General features: G+C 37.7%; 1 protein-coding gene across 1 annotated transcript in view; it reads left to right on the top strand.

Annotated features, from left to right (window-relative positions):
- Window positions 1-21966, top strand: part of SCCPDH (saccharopine dehydrogenase (putative)) — a 49096-nt gene that overhangs the window by 20754 nt on the left and 6376 nt on the right. Inside the window, exon 9 of the mRNA XM_059941193.1 lies at window positions 67-123. Within this exon, the coding sequence (XP_059797176.1) occupies window positions 67-123 (57 nt within the window). The remainder of the gene's footprint in view (window positions 1-66; window positions 124-21966) is intronic.

The following is a 21966-nucleotide window of genomic DNA, read 5'->3' on the forward strand; positions in this document are numbered from 1 at the left end:
AGACCTTTAGAAGTATTTTCCATGAATTTTTGAAAATATCACTGAAGGTTTTTTTTTTTCCTTTAGTTTCCATGGCTCTTCTCCTTTGGTTATTTTTCAAAACAAGGTCCAACACAAAAACAGGTAACCCTTTCCTTTGTATCCAGGTCTCTAAAATAATATTTTTCTTTATTTCATTTTTACTTTTCCTCAGTGTAGTGAAAATAACAGCTAAGACCTGATGAAGCACTTACTGTGTTTCAGACACTCTTTTATGTTCTTTACATAAATTAGATTACTCAGTCTTTTTGAACACTCCTTGAGGTGTTATCTCCATTTTACAAATGAGGAAAATGAGTCACAGAGAGGCTAAGAAATTTGCCAAAATCCTATAGTGAGTAAATGGCCAAGTTAGGATGAGAACCCAGCTATCTGGCTCCAGAAATTATATTCTCTTTACTTCATAGAGATTTCAAATACTTTTACTCTTCAATTTTTCTCCTTCATTACCTCCTCCTTTTTTACGTCCTCTCTCCCCCTCCCCCAAGCTTCCCTTCCCTTTCCTCTTTCACATACCCTGGATCCCCACGGTAGATAAGTTGAATTACCATCTGTCCGGTACCCTCAATATAACTGCTTCAGGCACTTCAGATTTCACGTGTAAAATCTAAACTTCTTTCCACCGAACCCTCTTCTTCCTTCTGTATTTCCCATCTCAGTTGGTGGCACTGTCATCTGCCCAGTCCTGAACGTAGGCATCATTCTAGATTTTTCTCCAAATCCATCACAACTACCTTAGTTCAGGCTCTTATCCCTCTTCTCTTCTCTCTCTCTCTCTTCCTTCTAATTGTGGTAAAATACACATGACATAAAATTCCCCATCTTAACCATTTTTAAGTGTTCAGTGGTATCAAGTACTTTCATATTATTATACAACCATCACCACCATCCATTTCCAGAATTGTTTTCATCTTGCAAAACTGAAACTCCATACCCATTAAAAAATAACTCTCCTTTCCCCTTTTTCCCCAGTTCCTGGCAAACACAATTCTACTTTGTGTCTATGAGTTTGACCACACTAGAACCTCATGAGTGGAATCATGCAGAATTTGTCCTTCTGTGATCAGCTTATTTTACATAGGATAATGTCCTCAGAGTTCATCCATGTTGTAGCATGTGTCAGAATTTCCTTTCTTTTGAGGCCAAATAATATTCCATTGTATATAGGTTTATTTCTCAGTATCTTCAGAGGATTGGTTCCAGGATGCCCCACAGGTACCAAAATCCATGATGCTCAAGTCCCTTATATAAAATAGCATAGTATTTTCATACAACTTATAGACATTGTCCTGTATACTTTAAATCATCTATAGATTACTTTATAATACCTATGTAAATACTTTGTAAATAATTGTAAATGGTATGTTAATAGTTGGTGGCATGAGGCAAATTCAAGTTTTGCTCTTTGGAAATTTCTGGAAGTTTTTTCCCGAATAATTTGGATTTGACATTGGATGAGTCTGTGGACACAGAAATCATGAATATGGAGGGCTGATTGTATATACCATATTTTGCTTATCCATTCATCTGTCCATAGACACTTGGGTTTCTTCTATTTTTGTCTATTTTGAATAATGCCTTTATGAAATTGGGTGTGCAGATATGTCTTCAAGACCCTTCTTTCAGTTCTTTTGGGTATATTCCCAGAAATTCAATTGCTGGATCCTGTGGTAATTCTATTTTTAAATTTTTGAGGAACCAACAAACTATTTTCCACTGTAGCTGCACCATTTTACATTCCCACCAACTGTGCACAAAGGTTCCAATTTCTCCACATCCTTACCAACACTTGCTATTTCCTTTTTTTTTTTTTTATAGTAGCCATCCTAATAGTTGTGAGGTGATCTCTCATTATGGTTTTGATTTGCAGTTCCCTAAATGATTAGTGATGTTGAACTTCTTTCCATGTGCTTATTGGCTTATTTGTATATCTTATTTAGAGAAATGTCTATTCATGTCGTTTGCCCATTTTTCTACTGTATTGTTGAGTTCGAGGAGCTCTGTATATATTCTGTATATTAATCCCTTATTCAGATACGTGATTTGCAAATATTTTCTCCCAGTCTGTGGGGTTGTCTTTTCACTCTGTTAATAGTTCAGGCCCTTATCTTTCAGCTGAACTGTTCATAGCCTTCCTATGATTTCTTTCTAATTCATCTTCCCACTGCTGTATAAGAAATCTATGATGCAAATCTGACCCTGTTCCCAAGGATGGTTCAACATATGCAAATCATTCGGTGTGATACACCACATTAACAAAAGAGAAGACAAAAATCATAGGATCATCTCAATAGATGCAGAAAAAGCATTTGATAAAATTCAACATCCATTCATGATAAAAACTCTCACCAAAGTGGGTATAGAGGGAACATATCTCAACATAATAAAAGCCATTTACCACAAATGCATAGCCAACATAAAACTCAACAGTGAAAAGCTGAAAGCCTTCCCACTAAATTCAGGAACAAGACAGAGATGCCCACTCTCATCACTTCTGTTCAACATTGTATTGGAAGTCCTAGCCACTGCAGTCAGACAAGAAAAAGAAATAAAAGATATCCAAATTGGAAGGAAAGAGGTAAAATTGCAGATGACATGATACCCTATATAGGGAACCCTAAAGACTCCACACAGAAACTATTAGAACTAATAAATGAATTCAGCAAGGTAACAGGATACAAGATTAATATACAGAAATCTGTTGTAGTCCTTTACACTAACAATGAAATATCAGAAAGAAAAAGTAAAAAAAAAATCCCGTTTAAAATCTCATCAAAAAAAAAACTAGGAATAAACTTAACCAAAGTGGTGAAAGACCTATATGATGAAAACTGTAAAACGTTGATAAAGGAAACTGAAGGTGATTCAAAGAAATGGAAAGATAGCCCATGCTCTTGGACTGGAAGAGTTAATATTGTTAAAATGGCCATACTGTCCAAAGAAATCTACAGATTTAATGTCATCCCTATCAAATTACCCATGACATTTTTAACAGAATTAGAACGAATAATCCTAAAAATAATATGGAACCACAAAAGACGTAGAATTGCCAAAGCAATCCTGAGGAAAAAGAACAAAGCTGGAGCATAACCCTTCTAGACTTCAGACAATACTACAAAGCTATTGTAATCAAAACAGCATGGTATTGGCACAAAAACAGACAGTTAGATCAATGGAACAGAATAGAGAGCCCAGAAATAAAACCACACACCTATAGGCAATTAATCTTTGACAAAAGAGGCAAGAATGTACAATGGAGAAAAGACAGTCTCTTCAGCAGGTGATGTTGGGAAAGCTGGACAACTTCATGTGTCAATGAAATTAGAACACTCCCTCACACCATATACAAAAATAAGCTCAAAATGGTTTAAAGACCTAAATATAAGACACGGTACCATAAAACTTCTACAAGAGAACCTGGGCAAAACATTCTTGGACATAAATCATAGCAATATTTTCTTAGATCTGTATTCCAAGGCAAAAGAAATAAAAACAAAAGTAAACAAATGAGACCTGATTAAACTTAAAACCTTTTGCACAGCAAAGCAAACCATCAGCAAAATGAAAAGACACCCTACGGACTGGGAGAAAACATTTGCAAACAATGCAGCCAAACGGGTTAATGTCCAAAATAAACAGTTCATACAACTCAATATTTAAAAAAATCCAATTAAAAAATGGTCAGAAGATCTAAATAGACATTTCTCCAAAGAAGACATACATGTGGCCAAGAAGCACATGAAAAGATGCTCAACATCACTAATTATTAGAGAAATGACAAAACCACAATGAGCTATCACCTCACACCAGTCAGAATGGCTGTCATCAAAAAGTCTACAAATAATAAATGCTGGAGAGGGTGTGGAGGAAAGAGAAGCCTTCTACACTGTTGGGAATGTAAATTGGTGCAGCCACTATGGAAAACAGTATGGAGATTCCTTAAAAAACTAAAAATAGAGCTACCATATGATCCAGCAATCCCACTCCTGGGCATATATCCAGAAAAGAGGAAAACTCTAATTCAGAAAGATAAGTGCACCCCAGTGTTCATAGCAGCACTGTTTACAATAGCTAAGACATGGAAACAACCCAAGTGCCCGTCAACAGACAATTGGTTTGAGGAGATGTGGTGTATATTACTCAGACATAAAAAAAGAATGAAATATTGCTGTTTGCATCAACGTGGATGGACCTAGAGGATACCATACTAAGTGAAGTAAGTCAGACAGAGAAAGACAAATATTACATGATATCACTTATATGTGGAGTCTAAAAATTGATACAAATTAATCTATATACAAAACAGAAACAGACTCAGACATAGAAAACAAATTTATGGTTACCAAAGGGGAAAGGGCGAATAAATTAGGAGAAGGGGATTAACAGCTACAAACTACTATACATAAAATAGATAAGCAACATGGATTTGCTATATAACACAAGGAACTATGTTCAATATCTTGTAATAACCTATAATGGAAAATAATGTGAAAAAATATATATATACATGTATAACTAAATCACTTTGCTGTACACCTGAAACTAACAATACTGTAAATCAACTATACTTCAATAAACAATAAAATCTGACCCTGTTATCACCTTCTTTAAAATACTTCCCTGGCTTATTGCTTTGGCAATGACTCTTAGAGCTGGGACTTTATATATCAGAATCACCCAGGGAGATTTTTTCAAATACATGTTTTGGCCCTGGCATCTGGACATTCTGATTCAGTAGGTGTGGAGTGGGGCCTCGAAGGATAGGTCAGTGGTTCTCAGCTTTGGGAGAGAGCCCAAAACAGATGACCAGAGATGTGGGTTTGATTGGTGTGGAATGTGGCCTGGGCACTGGGCTTTTTGAAAACTCCCCAGTAATGTTAATGCACTGCCAAGGTTGTGAATCACTGATGTGGAGGTAGGAAGGTTCTGGGTGAGGTTTGGGTTATTTTGGTTCACACTCCTAGAGCACCAGTGACTGAAGTCCATCTCTGCAGATGTGAGGCCCTTCATGAGCTAGACCTGGATAGCAGATAGGCTTTTTTTTTTTTTTTATGCCAACTCTGATTAATTGGTAGTAGCATCCTAGAGACTGTGTTGAAAATTGTCTCATACTGAATGTGTCAAGCCTGAGAGGGTAACGATCAGATAGCATGTGTGCCTCAGGCAGGGGAGGAGACAAGTACAGCCTGTGTGTCTGACTTTCTTCACACCACTGACACGTTAATGCCACCCTGTTCCTCTTCAGTTGTATGTTCTAGCCATGTTAGACTGCGATCCACCATGCTACTGCATCCCTTCTCGACTTTTTCCCCTGAAAGGGGTTCTTGAGTTAAAAATTAGGAACCACTGGTGTAGGAGCAGTATAAGTGTGAAAAGAAGGAAGAGCTTACAATGGTCCTGATTCCAGTGCTGAAACTTACTAATCGTTACATGGGTTCTTAACACTGTTCAGATTTATCAGGGCCAGAAGAATTGGTTACTCACTGTAACTAATTCACAAGAACCTGAGGTATATAAGCCAGAATGCAATTACTTAACTTAATCAGAAATATATCTGTTACATAGGTAAGATAATTTCAGGACAAGGCATTGTCCTGCTTACTTATTCTCTCCATTTAAGCAAATTACAGAAGACAATTCACTTTTTTTTTTTGGTGGAATCAGTCTTCACAAGAGATGGACTACAGTTCAGGTAGCCTGGAAGAGTTATCCTCTCCCTTAGACATGTTTGGACATGAAAAATCAATAACTTCTCTCCCCTTTTGTTTCCTCTTTTCCTTTCTTCTCTACTTGCCAACACTAATTCTGGGAGATTTAGTGTATAGTGAACAATCAGGCCTTGAAAGGCCTGGATGCCATCCTATTATTTGATTTTTTTCATCCTATTATATTAAGATAATCTCTGTTTGGATCTCATGAACTCACAATTTATAATGTAATGCTCAGGCATTTATAAGGCTACATGTTGTAGGATGAAGTGAGGGAAATGGGAAGGAAAAGTGGTCATGCCTGAGAAAGCTGCCAAATATCTTTGCACCAAGTAAGTCCACTTGGTTTCTTTTGTGAAACTTATCCAACTTGGCTTCCTCCTATTTTTATTTGGAATTCATCTTCTTTGGTATTGGCCTTTGACAGCATATGACCTTGTACATACATGAGTAGATGAATCTATTGCTACTTTTAAATAATAGTTACCTAATTTTGATAAGTGTACTGAAAAGCTCCTATCTTTTTCTTTATTTTTTATTCAATTTATTTAATCTAAAAAAAATATCCAGTTCATTGATTTCTTCCACCCCTACCCCCTGCCTCTGACAACCACCTATCTGTTTTCTGTATATATGACCTTAATATATATATGCGCACACACACACACACACACACACACACACACACACACACATAAACACACTGCATTTTCTTTATCCATTAGTGGACATTTAGGTTGTTTCCATGTCTTGGCTATTGTAAATAATGCCGTAGTGAACATGGGGTTGCATATATTTTTTTCAAATTAGTGTGTTTGTTTTCTTCAAATAAATATCTGGAAGTGGACTTGCTGGATCATATGCTAGTTCTGTTTTTAATTTTTTGAGGAACCTCCATACTCTATAGTGGCATTCAATTTACATACCCACCAACAATTCACAAGGGTTCCTTTTTCTCCACATCAACACTTATTTGTCTTTTTTGATAATAGCTATTCTGACAGGTGTGAGGTGATATCTCATTACAGTTTTGATTTGCATTTCCCTGATGATTAGTGATATTGAGCATATTTTCATGTGTCTGTTGGCCATCTGTATATATTTTTTGGAAAAATGTCTATTCCATTCCACTGCCCATTTTTTTTTATAACTTTTTTTAAAAAATATTATCATTTTAACATTTTTAAAATTTATTTATTTATTTATTTATTTATTTATTTATTTATTTATTTTTGGCTGTGTTGGGTCTTCGTTTCTGTGCAAGGGCTTTCTCTAGTTGCGGCAAGCGGGGGCCACTCTTCATCGCGGTGCACGGGCCTCTCATTATCGTGGCCTCTCTTGTTGCGGACCACAGGCTCCAGACGCGCAGGCTCAGTAGTTGTGGCTCACGGGCCTAGTTGCTCCGCGGCATGTGGGATCTTCCCAGACCAGGGCTCGAACCCGTGTCCCCTGCATTGGCAGGCAGATTCTCAACCACTGTGCCACCAGGGAAGCCCTGCCCATTTTTAATCAGGTTGTTTGGGGTTTTGTTGATGTTGAGTTGTATACATTCTTTGTATATTTTAGTTATTAACCCCTTATTAGATACATTGTTTGCAAATATCTTCTTCCATTCAGTAGGCAGTCTTTTTGTTTTGTTGATAGTTTCCTTCACGGTGCAAAATTCAATTTAATGTAGTCCCACTTGTTTGTTTTTGCTTTTGTTTCCCTTGACTGAGGAGACATATCCAGTAAAATATTGCTAAGACCAATGTCAAAGAGCATACTACTTATATTTTCTTCTAGAGATTTTTGTGGTTTCAGGTTTTACACTTAAGTTTTTAATCTACTTTGAGTTTATTTTTCTATATGGTGTGAGACAGTAGTCCAGTTTGATTTTTTGCAGTAGCTGTCCAGTTTTCCCAACACAATTTATTAAAGAGGTTGTCTTTCCTGTTGTATATTCTTGCCTCCTTTGTCGTAGATTAATTGAACATGTAAGTGTGGGATTATCTCTGAGCTCTCTATTCTGTTCCATTGATCTATGCGTCTGTTTTTTGCTGCCAGTACCATACTGGGTTTTTTGGTTTGTTTGTTTTTGTTTTTCATTTTTTTGGCCATGCCACGCAGCTTGCGGGATCTTAGTTCCCTGACCAGGAATCAAACCTGTGCCCCCTGCAGTGGAAGCATGGAGTCCTAACTGCTGGACCACCAGGGAAGTCCCAGTACCATACTGTTTTGATTACCTTTGTAGTATAGTTTGAAATTAGGGAAGATGACACTCCAGCTTTGTTGTTCTTTCTCAGGATTATTTTGACTGTTTGAGGTCTTTTGACTTCACAGTTAAGAATTATTTGGTCTCGGTCTGTGAAAAATGCCATTGGTATTTTGATAGGTATTGCATTCATTCTCTAGATTGCCTTGGGTAGTATTGTCATTTTAACAATATTAATTCTTACAATCCACAAGCATGGTTTATCTTTCTATATGTCGTCTTCAGTTTCTTTCATCAGCATCTTATAATTTTTAAAGTATTTTACCTCATTGGTTAGATTTTTACTAGGTATTATTCCTTTTGATGCGATTGTAAATGAGATTGTTTTCTTAATCTCTTTCTGATTGTTTGTTGTTAGTGTATAGAAATACAACAGATTTCTGTATATTAACTTTGTATCATATCCTGCAGTTTTACTAAATTCATTTATTAGTTTTAATAGTTTTTTGGTGGCATCTTTAGGATCTGTTGTATGTAGTATTGTGACCTTTGCAAACAGCGACAGTTTTACTTCTTTCTTTCCAATTTAGATTCCTTGTATTTCTTTTCTTGTCTGATTGTTGTGGCTAGGACTTCCAATACTATGTTGAATAAAGTGGCAAGAGTAGGCACTCTTGTTCCTGATGTTAGGGGAAATGCCTTCAGATTTTCACCATTGAGGATGATGTTAGCTATGGGCTTGTCATATATGGCCTTTATTATGTTGAAGTATGTTCCCTGTATACCCAGCATGTTCCCTGTATACTCTGTATCACAATGATTGATTTGCAGTTATTGAATTATCCTTACATCCCAGGATAAATCCCACTTGATCATGGTATATGATTCTTTTAATGTATTGTTGAATTCAGTTTGCTAACATTTTGTTGAGGATTTTTGCATCTGTGTTCATCAATGATATTGGCTTGTAATTTTCTTTTGTTGTGATATCTTTGTCTGGTTTTGGTATCAGGGTGATGCATGTTCATAGAATGACTTTGGAAGCATTTCTTCCTCTGCATTTTTTTGGGATAGTTTGAGAAGGTTAGGCATTAACTTTTCTTTAAATGTTTGGTAGAATTCACCTGTGAAGCCTTCTGGTACTGGACTTTTGTTTATTGGGAGTTGAGGGTTTTTTATTTTTTATTTTTTTATTTTTTAACATCTTTATTGAAGTATAATTGCTTTACAATGGTGTGTTAGTTTCTGCTTTATAACAAAGTGAATCAGTTATACATATACATATGTTCCCATATCTCTTCCCTCTTGCGTCTCCCTCCCTCCCACCCTCCCTATCCCCCCCCAGGTGGTCACAAAGCACCGAGCTGATCTCCCTGTGCTATGTGGCTGCTTCCCACTAGCTATCTGTTTTACATTTGGTAGTGTATATATGTCCATGCCACTCTCTCACCCTGTCACATCTTACCCCTCCCCCTCCCCATATCCTCAAGTCCATTCTCTAGTAGGTCTGTGTCTTTATTCCCGTCTTGCCACTAGGTTCCTCATGACCTTTTTTTTTTTTTCCTTAGATTCCATATATATGTGTTAACATATTTGTTTTTCTCTTTCTGACTTACTTCACTCTGTATGACAGACTGTAACTCCATCCACCTCACTACAAATACCTCCATTTTGTTTCTTTTTATGGCAGAGTAATATTACGTTGTATATATGTGCCACATCTTCTTTATCCATTCATCCGATGATGGACACTTAGGTTGCTTCCATGTTCTGGCTATTGTAAATAGAGCTGCTATGAACATTTTGGTACATGACTCTTTTTTTTTTTTTTTTATTCCTAGGTATTTTATTCTTTTTGTTGCAATGGTAAATGGGAGTGTTTCCATAATTTCTCTTTCAGATTTTTCATCATTAGTGTATAGGAATGCAAGAGATTTCTGTGCATTAATTTTGTATCCTGCAACTTTACCATATTCATTAATTAGCTCTAGCAGTTTTCTGGTGGCAGTTTTAGGATTCTCTATGTATAGTATCATGTCATCCGCAAACAGTGACAGTTTTACTTCTTCTTTTCCAATTTGTATTCCTTTTATTTCTTTTTCTTCTCTGATTGCCATGGCTAGGACTTCCAAAACTATGTTGAATAATAGTGGTGAGAGTGGACATCCTTGTCTCGTTCCTGATCTTAGAGGAAATGCTTTCAGTTTTTCACCATTGAGAATGATGTTTGCTGTGGGTTTGTCATATATGGCCTTTATTATGTTGAGGTAGGTTCCCTCTATGCCCACTTTCTGGAGAGTTTTTATCGGAAATGGGTGTTGAATTTTGTCAAAAGCTTTTTCTGCATCTATTGAGATGATCATATGGTTTTTATTCTTCAATTTGTTAATATGGTGTATCACATTGATTGATTTGCGTATATTGAAGAATCCTTGCATCCCTGGGATAAATCCCACTTGATCGTGGTGTATGATCCTTTTAATGTGTTGTTGGATTCTGTTTGCTAGTATTTTGTTGAGGATTTTTGCATCTATATTCATCAGTGATATTGGTCTGTAATTTTCTTTTTTTGTAGTGTCTTTGTCTGGTTTTGGTATCAGGGTGATGGTGGCCTCATAGAATGAGTTTGGGAGTGTTCCTTCCTCTGCAATTTTTTGGAAGAGTTTGAGAAGGATGGGTGTTAGCTCTTCTCTAAATGTTTGATAGAATTCACCTGTGAAGCCATCTGGTCCTGGACTTTTGTTTGTTGGAAGATTTTTAATCACAGTTTCAATTTCATTACTTGTGATTGGTCTGTTCATATTTTCTATTTCTTCCTGGTTCAGTCTTGGAAGGTTATACCTTTCTAATAATTTGTCCATTTCTTCCAGGTTGTCCATTTTATTGGCATAAAGTTGCTTGTAGTAGTCTCTTAGGATGCTTTGTATCTCTGCAGTGTCTGTTGTAACTTCTCCTCTTTCATCTCTGATTTTATTGATTTGAGTCCTCTCCCTCTTTTTCTTGATGAGTCTGGCTAATGGTTTATCAATTTTGTTTATCTTCTCAAAGAACCAACTTTTAGTTTTATTGATCTTTGCTATTGTTTTCTTTGTTTCTATTTCATTTATTTCTGCTCTGATCTTTATGATTTCTTTCCTTCTGCTAACTTTGGGTTTTGTTTGTTCTTCTTTCTCTAGTTTCTTTAAGTGTAAGGTTAGATTGTTTACTTGAGCTTTTTCTTGTTTCTTTAGGTAGGCTTGTATAGCTATAAACTTCCCTCTTAGAACTGCTTTTGCTGCATCCCATAGGTTTTGGGTCGTCATGTTTTCATTGTCATTTGTCTCTAGGTATTTTTTGATTTCCTCTTAGATTTCTTCAGTGATCTCTTGGTTATTTAGTAACGTATTGTTTAGCCTCCATGTGTTTGTCCTTTTTACGTTTTTTTCCCTGTAATTCATTTCTAATCTCATAGCGTTGTGGTCAGAAAAGATGCTTGATATGATTTCAATTTTCTTAAATTTACTGAGGCTTGATTTGTGACCCAAGATGTGATCTATCTTGGAGAATGTTCCGTGCGCACTTGAGAAGAACGTGTAATCTGCTGTTTTTGGATGGAATGTCCGATATATATCAATTAAATCTATCTGGTCTATTGTGTCATTTAAAGCTTCTGTTTCCTTATTTATTTTCATTTTGGATGATCTGTCCATTGGTGTAAGTGAGGTGTTAAAGTCCCCCACTATTATTGTGTTACTGTCGATTTCCTCTTTTATAGCTGTTAGCAGTTGCCTTATGTATTGGGGTGCTCCTATGTTGGGTGCATATATATTTATAATTGTTATATCTTCTTCTTGGATTGATCCCTGGATCATTATGTAGTGTCCTTCCTTGTCTCTTGTAACATTCTTTAATTTAAAGTCTATTTTATCTGATATGAGTATAGCTACTCCAGCTTTCTTTTGATTTCCATTTGCATGGAATATCTTTTTCCATCCCATCACTTTCAGTCTGTATGTGTCCCTAGGTCTAAAGTGGGTCTCTTGTAGACAGCATATATATGGGTCTTGTTTTTGTATCCATTCAGCCAGTCTATGTCTTTTGGTTGGGGCATTTAATCCATTCACGTTTAAGGTGATTATCGATATGTATGTTCCTATGACCATTTTCTTAATTGTTTTGGGTTTGTTTTTGTAGGTCCTTTTCTTCTCTTGTGTTTCCCACTTAGAGAAGTTCCTTTAGCATTTGTTGTAGAGCTGGTTTGGTGGTGCTGAATTCTCTTAGCTTTTGCTTGTCTGTAAAGCTTTTGATTTCTCCATCAAATCTAAATGAGATCCTTGCCGGGTAGAGTAATCTTGGTTGTAGGTTCTTCCCTTTCATCACTTTAAGTATATCATGCCACTCCCTTCTGGCTTGCAGAGTTTCTGCTGAGAAATCAGCTGTTAACCTTATGGGAGTTCCCTTGTATGTTATTTGTCGTTTTTCCCTTGCTGCTTTCAATAATTTTTCTTTGTCTTTAATTTTTGCCACTTTGATTACTATGTGTCTCGGCGTGTTTCTCCTTGGGTTTATCCTGTATGGGACTCTCTGCGCTTCCTGGACTTGGGTGGCTATTTCCTTTCCCATGTTAGGGAAGTTTTCGACTATAATCTCTTCAAATATTTTCTCTGGTCCTTTCTCTCTCTCTTCTCCTTCTGGGACCCCTATAATGCGAATGTTGTTGCGTTTAATGTTATCCCAGAGGTCTCTTAGGCTGTCTTCATTTCTTTTCATTCTTTTTTCTTTAGTCTGTTCCGCAGCAGTGTATTCCATCATTCTGTCTTCCAGGTCACTTATCCGTTCTTCTGCCTCAGTTATTCTGCTATTGATTCCTTCTAGTGTAGTTTTCATTTCAGTTATTGTATTGGTCATCTCTGTTTGTTTGTTCTTTAATTCTTCTAGGTCTTTGTTAATCATTTCTTGCATCTTCTCAATCTTTGCTTCCATTCTTATTCCAAGGTCCTGGATCATCTTCACTATCATTATTCTGAATTCTTTTTCTGGAAGGTTGCCTATCTCCACTTCATTTAGTTGTTTTTCTGAGGTTTTTTCTTGTTCCTTCATCTGGTACATAGCCCTCTGCCTTTTCATCTTCTCTATCTTTCTGTAACTGTGGTTTTTGGTCCACAGGCTGCAGGATTATAGTTTTTCTTGCTTCTGTTGTCTGCCCTCTGGTGGTTGAGGCTATCTAAGAGGCTTGATGGGAGGCTCTGGTGGTGGGTAGATGGTACATGACTCTTTTTGAATTATGGTTTTCTCAGGGTATATGCCAGTAGTGGGATTGCTGGGTCGTATGATAGTTCTATTTTTAGTTTTTTAAGGAACCTCCATACTGTTCTCCATAGTGGCTGTATCAATTTAAATTCCCACCAGCAGTGCAGGAGTGTTCCCTTTTCTCCACACCCTGTCCAGCATTTATTGTTTGTAGATATTTTGATGATGGCCATTCTGACCGGTGTGAGATGATATCTCATTGTAGTTTTGATTTACATTTCTCTAATGATTAATGATGTTGAGCATTCTTTCATGTGTCTGTTGGCAATCTGTATATCTTCTTTGGAGAAATGTCTATTTAGGTCTTCTGCCCATTTTTGGATTGGGTTGTTTGTTTTTTTTTTGTTATTGAGCTGCATGAGCTGCTTGTAAATCTTGGAGATTAATCCTTTGTCAGTTGCTTCATTTGCAAATATTTTCTCCCATTCTGAGGGTTGTCTTTTGGTCTTGTTTATAGTTTCCTTTGCTGTGCAAAAGCTTTTAAGTTTCATTAGGTCCCATTTGTTTATTTGTGTTTTTATTTCCATTTCTCTAGGAGTTGGGTCAAAAAGGATCTTGCTGTGATTTATGTCATAGAGTGTTCTGCCTATGTTTTCCTCTAAGAGTTTGATAATGTCTGGCCTTACATTTAGGTCTTTAATCCATTTTGAGTTTATTTTTGTGTGTGGTGTTAGGGAGTGTTCTAATTTCATACTTTTACATGTAGCTGTCCAGTTTTCCCAGCACCACTTATTGAAGAGGCTGTCTTTTCTCCATTGTATATGCTTGCCTCCTTTATCAAAGATAAGGTGACCATATGTGCATGGGTTTATCTCTGCTTTCTATCCTGTTTCATTGATCTATGTTTCTGTTTTTGTGCCAGTACCAAACTGTCTTGATTACTGTAGCTTTGTAATATAGTCTGAAGTCAGGGAGCCTGATTCCTCCAGCTCCATTTTTCATTCTCAAGATTGCTTTGGCTATTCGGGGTCTTTTGTGTTTCCATACAAATTGTGAAATTTTTTGTTCTAGTTCTGTGAAAAATGCCAGTGGTAGTTTGATAGGGATTGCATTGAATCTGTAGATTGCTGTGGGTAGTAGAGTCATTTTCACAATGTTGATTCTTCCAATCCAATAACATGGTATATCTCTCCATCTATTTGTATCATCTTTAATTTCTTTCATCAGTGTCTTATAATTTTCTGCATACAGGTCTTTTGTCTCCTTAGGTTGGTTTATTCCTAGATATTTTATTCTTTTTGTTGCAATGGTAAATGGGAGTGTTTTCTTAATTTCACTTTCAGATTTTTCATCATTACTGTATAGGAATGCAAGAGAGTTCTGTGCATTAATTTTGTATCCTGCTACTTTACCAAATTCATTGATTAGCTCTAGGAGTTTTCTGGTAGCATCTTTAGGATTCTCTATGTATAGTATCATGTGATCTGCAAAGAGTGACAGCTTTACTTCTTCTTTTCCGATTTGGATTCCTTTTATTTCTTTTTCTTCTCTGATTGCTGTGGCTAGGACTTCCAAAACTATGTTGAATAATAGTGGTGAGAGTGGGCAACCTTGTCTTGTTCCTGATCTTAGTGGAAATGGTTTCAGTTTTTCACCATTGAGGACAATGTTGGCTGTGGGTTTGTCATATATGGCCTTTATTATGTTGAGGAAAGTTCCCTCTGTGCCTACTTTCTTCAGGGCTTTTATCACAACTGGATGTTGAATTTTGTTGAAAGCTTTCTCTGCATCTATTGAGATGATCATATGGTTTTTCTCCTTCAGTTTGTTAATATGATGTAACACGTTGATTGATTTGCGTATATTGAAGAATCCTTGCATTCCTGGAATAAACCCCACTTGATCATGGTGTATGATCCTTTTAATGTGCTGTTGGATTCTGTTTGCTAGTATTTTGTTGAGGATTTTTGCGTCTATGTTCATCAGTGATATTGGCCTGTAGTTTTCTTTCTTTGTGATATTTTTGTCTGGTTTTGGTGTCAGGGTGATGGTGGCCTCGTAGAATGAGTTGGGGAGTGTTCCTCCCTCTGCAATATTTTGGAAGAGTTTGAGAAGGATAGGTGTTAGCTCTTCTCTAAATGTTTGATAGAATTCGCCTGTGAAGCCATCTGGTCCTGGGCTTTTGTTTGTTGGAAGATTTTTAATCACAGTTTCAATTTCAGTGCTTGTGATTGGTCTGTTCATATTTTCTATTTCTCCCTGGTTCAGTCTCGGCAGGTTGTGCATTTCTAAGAATTTGTCCATTTCTTCCAGGTTGTCTATTTTATTGGCATAGAGTTGCTTGTAGTAATCTCTCATGATCTTTTGTATTTCTGCAGTGTCAGTGGTTACTTCTCCTTTTTCATTTCTAATTCTATTGATTTGAGTCTTCTCCCTTTTTCTCTTGATGAGTCTGGCTAATGGTTTATCAATTTTGTTTATCTTCTCAAAGAACCAGCTTTTAGTTTTATTGGTCTTTGCTATTGTCTCCTTCATTTCTTTTTCATTTATTTCTGATCTGATCTTTATGATTTCTTTCCTTCTGCTAGCTTTGGGATTTTTTTGTTCTTCTTTCTCTGATTGCTTTAGGTGCAAGGTTAGGTTGTTTATTCAAGATGTTTCCTGTTTCTTTATGTAGGCTTGTATTGCTATAAACTTCCCTCTTAGAACTGCTTTTGCTGCATCCCATAGGTTTTGGGTTGTCGTGTCTCCATTGTCATTTGTTTCTAGGTATTTTTTGATTTCCCCTTTGATTTCTTCAGTGATCACTTCGTTATTAAGTAGTGTATTGTGTAGCCTCCATGTGTTTGTATTTTTTACAGATCTTTTCCTGTAATTGATATCTAGTCTCATAGCGTTGTGGTCAGAAAACATACTTGATATGATTTCAATTTTCTTAAATTTACTGTGGCTTGATTTGTGACCCAAGATATGATCTATCCTGGAGAATGTTCCATGAGCACTTGAGAAAAATGTTTATTCTGTTGTTTTTGGGTGGAATGTCCTATAAATATCAATTAAGTCCATCTTGTTTAATGTATCATTTAAAGCTTGTGTTTCCTTATTTATTTTCATTTTGGATGATCTGTCCATTGGTGAAAGTGGGGTGTTAAAGTCCCCTACTATGATTGTGTTACTGTTGATTTCCCCTTTTATGGCTGTTAGTATTTGCCTTATGTATTGAGATGCTTCTATGTTGGGTGCATAAATATTTACAATTGTTATACCTTCTTCTTGGATCGATCCCTTGATCATTATATAGTGTCCTTCTTTGTCTCTTGTAATAGTCTTTATTTTAAAGTCTATTTTATCTGATATGAGAATTGCTACCCCAGCTTGTTGTTTTTGGTATCTATCCCCAGTGGCTAAGGTTGATTCAGTGGGTTGTGTAGGCTTCCTGGTGGAGGGGACTAGTGCCTGTGTTCTGGTGGATGAGGCTGGATCTTGTCTTTCTGGGGGGCACGTCCACGTCTGGTGGTGTGTTTTGGGGTGCCTGTGGCCTTATTATGATTTTAGGCAGCCTCTCTGCTAATGGATGGGGCTGTGTTCCTGTCTTGCTAGTTGTTTGGCATAGGGTGTCCAGCGCTGTAGCTTGCTGGTCGTTGAGTGAAGCTGGGTCTTGATACTGAGATGGAGATCTCTGAGAGATTTTCACCGTTTGGTATTACGTGGAGCTGGGAGGTCTCTTGTGGACCAGTGTCCTGAAGTTGGCTCTCCCACCTCAGAGGCACAGCCCTGATGCCTGGCTGGAGCACCAAGAGCCTTTCATCCACACGGCTCAGAATAAAAGGGAGAAAAAATAGAAAGAAAGAAAGAAAGAGAATAAAATAAAATAAAATAAAGCTATTATAATAAAAAATAAGAAAAAAATTATTAAAAAATTGATGAAGAAAAATTTTTTTAAAGTTTTAAAAATAAGTTTATTAATTTTTTATATTAAAAAATAAGAAAAAAATTAAGAAAAAAATTTAAGAGAAAAAAATTTTTAAATTTTTAAAATAAAAAATAGGAAAAAATTATTAAGAAAAAAAATTTTTTTAATGTTTTAAAATAAAAAATAAGAAAAAAATTATTAAGAAAAAATTTATTAAGAAAAAAAAATTTTTAAGTAAAAAAAAAAAAAAAAAAGGATGGACCGAACCCTAGGACAAATGGTAAAAGCAAAGCTATACACACAAAATCTCACCCAGAAGCATACACATATACACTCACAAAAAAAGGAAAAGGGGAAAAATTAATATATCCTGCTCCCAAAGTCCACCTCCTGAATTTGGGATGATTCATTGTCTATTCAGTTATTCAATAGATGCAGGTACATCAAGTTGTTTGTGGAGCTTTAATCCGCCGCTTCTGAGGCTGCTGGGAGAAATTTCCCTTTCTCTTCTTTGTTCGTACAGCTCCCGGGGTTCAGCTTTGCATTTGGCCCCGCCTCTGCGTGTAGGTCGCCTGAGGGCGTCTGTTCTTCGCTCACACAGGACGGAGTTAAAGGAGCAGCTGCTTCGGGGGCTCTGGCTCACTCAGGCGGGGTGGGGGGAGGGAAGGTTACGGATGCGGGGCGAGCCTGCGGCGGCAGAGGCCAGCGTGACATTGCAACAGCCTGAGGCGCGCCGTGCGTTCTCCTGGGAAAGTTGTCCCTGGATCACGGGAGCCTGGCAGTGGCGGGCTGCACAGGCTCCCGGGAGGGGCGGTGTGGATAGTGAGCTGTGCTCGCACATAGGCTTCTTGGTGGCGGCAGCAGCAGGCTTAGCGTCTCATGCCCGTCTCTGGGGTCCGCGCTGATAGCCGCGGCTTGCGCCCGTCTCTGGAGCTCGTTTAGGCGGCGCTCTGAATCCCCTCTCCTTGCGCGCCGCGAAGCAAAGAGGCAAGAAAAAGTCTCTTGCCTCTTCGGCAGCTGCAGACTTTTTCCCAGGCTCCCTCCCGGCTAGCTGTGGTGCACTAACCCCTTCAGGCTGTGTTCACACCGCCAACTCCAGTCCTCTCCCTGCGATCCGACCGAAGCCCGAGCCTCAGCTCTCAGCCCCCGCCCGCCCCGGCGGGTGAGCAGACAAGCCTCTCGGGCTGGTGGGTGCTGCTCGGCACCCATCCTCTGTGCGGGAATCTCTCCGCTTTGCCCTCCGCACCCCTGTGGCTGCGCTCTCCTCTGTGGCTCCGAAGCTTCCCCCCTCTGCCACCCACAGTCTCCGCCCACGAAGGGGCTTCCTAGTGTGTGGAAACCTTTCCTCCTTCACAGCTCCCTCCCACTGGTGCAGGTCCCGTCCCTATTCTTTTGTCTCTGTTATTTCTTTTTTCTTTTGCCCTACCCAAGTACATGGGGAGTTTCTTGCCTTTTGGGAGGTCTGACGTCTTCTGCCAGCGTTCAGTGGGTGTTCTGTAGGAGCAGTTCCATGTGTAGATGTATTTCTAATGTATCTGTGGGAAGGACGGTGATCTCCGCGTCTTACTCTTCCGCCATCTTGCCCAGACCCCCCCGAGGGTTTTTTAAATTACTGATTCAGTTTCATTCCTTGTAACCAGTCTGTTTATATTTTCTATTTTTTCTTGATTCCATCTTGGGAGATTGTACATTTCTAGGAGTTCATCCATTTCTTCTATATTGTCCATTTTATTCACATGCAGTTTTTTCAGAAATCTTCTATGATCCCTTGTGTTTCTGTGATGTCAATTGTAACTTCTCCTTTTTCAGTTCTGATTTTGTTTATTTAAGCTCTCTTTCTTTCTTGATGAGTCTGGCTAAAAGTTTATCAATTTTGTTTATCTATCCAAAGAATCAGCTCTTAGTTTCATTGATCTTTTCTATTGTTGTTGTAGCCTCTATTTCATTTATTTCTGCCCTGATCTTTATGATTTCTTTCCTTCTACTAACTTTGAGTCTTGTTTGTTCTTATTTTTCTAGTTCCTTTAGGTGTAAACTTAGGTTATTTACTTGAATTTTGTTTGTTTGTTTATTTCCTGAGGTTGGCTTGTAGTGCTGTAAGCTTCCCCCTTAGAACTGCTTTTCCTGTGTCCTATAGATTTTGGATTGTTGTGTTTCCATTTTCATGTGTCTCCAGGTATTTTTTTGATATCCTCTTTCTTCATTAAGCCATTTGTTGTTTAGTAGCATGTTGTTTATCCTCCACATGTTTGATTTTTGCAGTTTTTTCCTTATAGTTGATTTCTGGTTTCATAGTGTTGTGGTTGGAAAAGATGCTTGATATGATTTCAGTTTTCTTAAATTTACCAAGGCTTATTCTGTGGCCTAGCATGTGATCTATACTGGAGAATGTCCATGTGCACTTGGAAAGAATGTGTATTCTGCTGCTTTTGGATGGATTGCTTTGTATATATCTATTAAGTTCATCTAGTCTAATATGTCATTTAAGGCCAGCATTTCCTTATTGATTTTCTGTTTGTGTGATCTGTTCATTGATGTTAGTGAGGTGTTAAAGTCCCCTACTATGATTGTGTTACTGTCAATTTCTCCTTGTATGTTTGTTAAGATTTGCTTTATGTATTTAGGTACTCCTATGTTGGGTTGTTGTTTTATCCTCTTGTTAGATTGGTCCCTTTCTACTTAGTAATATCCATCTTTATCTCTTGTTATAGTCTTGGTTTTAAAGTCTATTTTCTCTGATATAAGTATTGCTACTCTGGCTTTCTTTTCATTTTTTTTCACATGGAGTACCGTTTTCCATTCCCTCACTTTCAGTCTATGTGTGTCTTTATATCTGAAGTGAGTCTCTTGTAGGTAGCATATATATGGGTCTTGTTTATGTATCCATTCAGTCACTCTACGTCTTTTGAGTAGAGCATTTAGTCCATTTACATTTACTGTAATTATTGATAGGTATGTACTTACTACCATTTTGTTAATTGTTTTCTGGTTGTTTTTGTAGTTTTTTTGTTTGTTTCTTCTTTTTCTCTCTTCCCATGTAATTTGATGACTATCTTTAGTGTTATGTTTGGATCTCTTTCTTTTTTGTGTGTGTGTATCTATTACAGATTTGTGGTTTGGGGTTACCATGAGGTTTATATATAGCAACCTGTATATATTTGTGATTATTATAAGTTACTGATCTCTTTAAGTTTGAACACATTTCTAACAACCCTGCATTTTTACTCCCCCCTACCCCATGTTAATGTTTTTGAAATCTTATTTTACATCTTTTTATTTTGTGTATCCCTTAACTACTTACTGTAAAAATAGCTGATTTTACTACTTTTGTCCTTTAACTTTTCTGCTAGCTTTATGAGTAGTTGGTCTATTACCTTTACTATATATTTGCCTTTACTGATGAGATTTTTCCTTTCATAATTTTTATATTTCTAGTTGTAGTCTTTTCTTTTCCACTTAGAAAGGTCCCTTTAATGTTTCTTATAAAGCCTGTTTAGTGGTGCTGAACTCTTTTAGCTTTTTGCTTGTCTGTAAAACTTCTCTTTAAATCTGAATGATAGCCTTGCTGGCTAGAGTATTCTTGGTTGTAGGTTTTTTCCTTTCATTACTTTAAAATGTGTCATGCCACTCCCTTCTTCCTGGCAAAATTTATGCTGAAAAGTCAGCTGATAGCCTTACGGGAGTTACCTTGTACGTAACTGGTTGCTCTTCTCTTTCTGCTTTTAAGAGTCTCTCTTCATCTTTAATTTTTACCATCTTAATCACAGTATGTCTTGGTGTAGATATCTTTGGGTTCATCTTGTTTGGAACTCTCTGTGTTTTCTGGGCTTGGATATCTGTTTCCTTTCCTAAGTTAGAGAGGTTTTCAGCTATTTTTTCTTCAGATAAGTTCTCCCCCTTTCTCTCTCTTCTCCTTCTGGTACCCCTGTAATGCAAATATTAGTAAATTAGTACATTATACCTAGAGGTATCTTTAACTGTTCTCATTTTTAAACATTGTCTTTTCTGTTCAGCTTGGATGATTTCCACTACTCTCAGTTTACTGATCTGTTCTGTATCTTTAATCTACTGATGATTTCTTCTCATGTATTTTTTATTTCAGTTATTACATTCTTCAGCTATGTTTGGTTCTTCTTTATATTTTCGAACTCTTTGTTAGACTTCTCACTGTGTTCATCCGTTCTTCTCCCAAGCATCTTTGAGTACCTTTATGATCATTATCTTGAACTCTTTATCAAGTAGATTGCTTATCTCCACTTATCTTAGTTCTTCTGGTGTTTTATTTTGTTCTTTTTTGGAATACATTCCTCTGTTGCCTCCTTTTGCCTATGTCTCTGTTTTTTATTTCTGTGTATGATATTAGGTAAGTCAGTTACATTTTGCAATCCTGGAGAATGGCCTCCTGTAGGAGACTTTCAGTGGGGCCTAGCAGCATACTCCCCACTGGTCACTGGAGCTATATGCTCTAGAGGTGCCCCCTATGTGGGCTGTATGGGCCTTTCTGTGGTGGTGGGGCTGACTACTGTGGGCACACTAGTAGGCAGAGCTGGCCCCCAGATGGCTGCCAGGCCCTGCCTCATGCTGAGGCTACTGCCCCTCTGGTGGGCATGGCCTGGTCCTGGAAAGGCTGGCTGCAGGGCTCTGGGGGTCCTGGGCTGGTACCAGCCTGATAGTAGGTGTGGCCAAGTCATGGCGTGCTGCACCAGGTATCCAGGGGGCTCAGGCTGGTGCCACCCCCCTGGGATGAGGAGTACTGGATCCCAACATAGCTGGCTGCAGGACCCAGGGAGTCCCAGGGCTGGTATTGGTCTGCTACTGGGCAGGGAAGCACCTGGTGCTAATGAGATAGAGGGAGGACCCCAAAATGGTGCTTGCCAGCACCA

Source organism: Balaenoptera ricei, chromosome 1 (assembly GCF_028023285.1).
Source record: "Balaenoptera ricei isolate mBalRic1 chromosome 1, mBalRic1.hap2, whole genome shotgun sequence".
Taxonomy (NCBI): domain Eukaryota; kingdom Metazoa; phylum Chordata; class Mammalia; order Artiodactyla; family Balaenopteridae; genus Balaenoptera; species Balaenoptera ricei.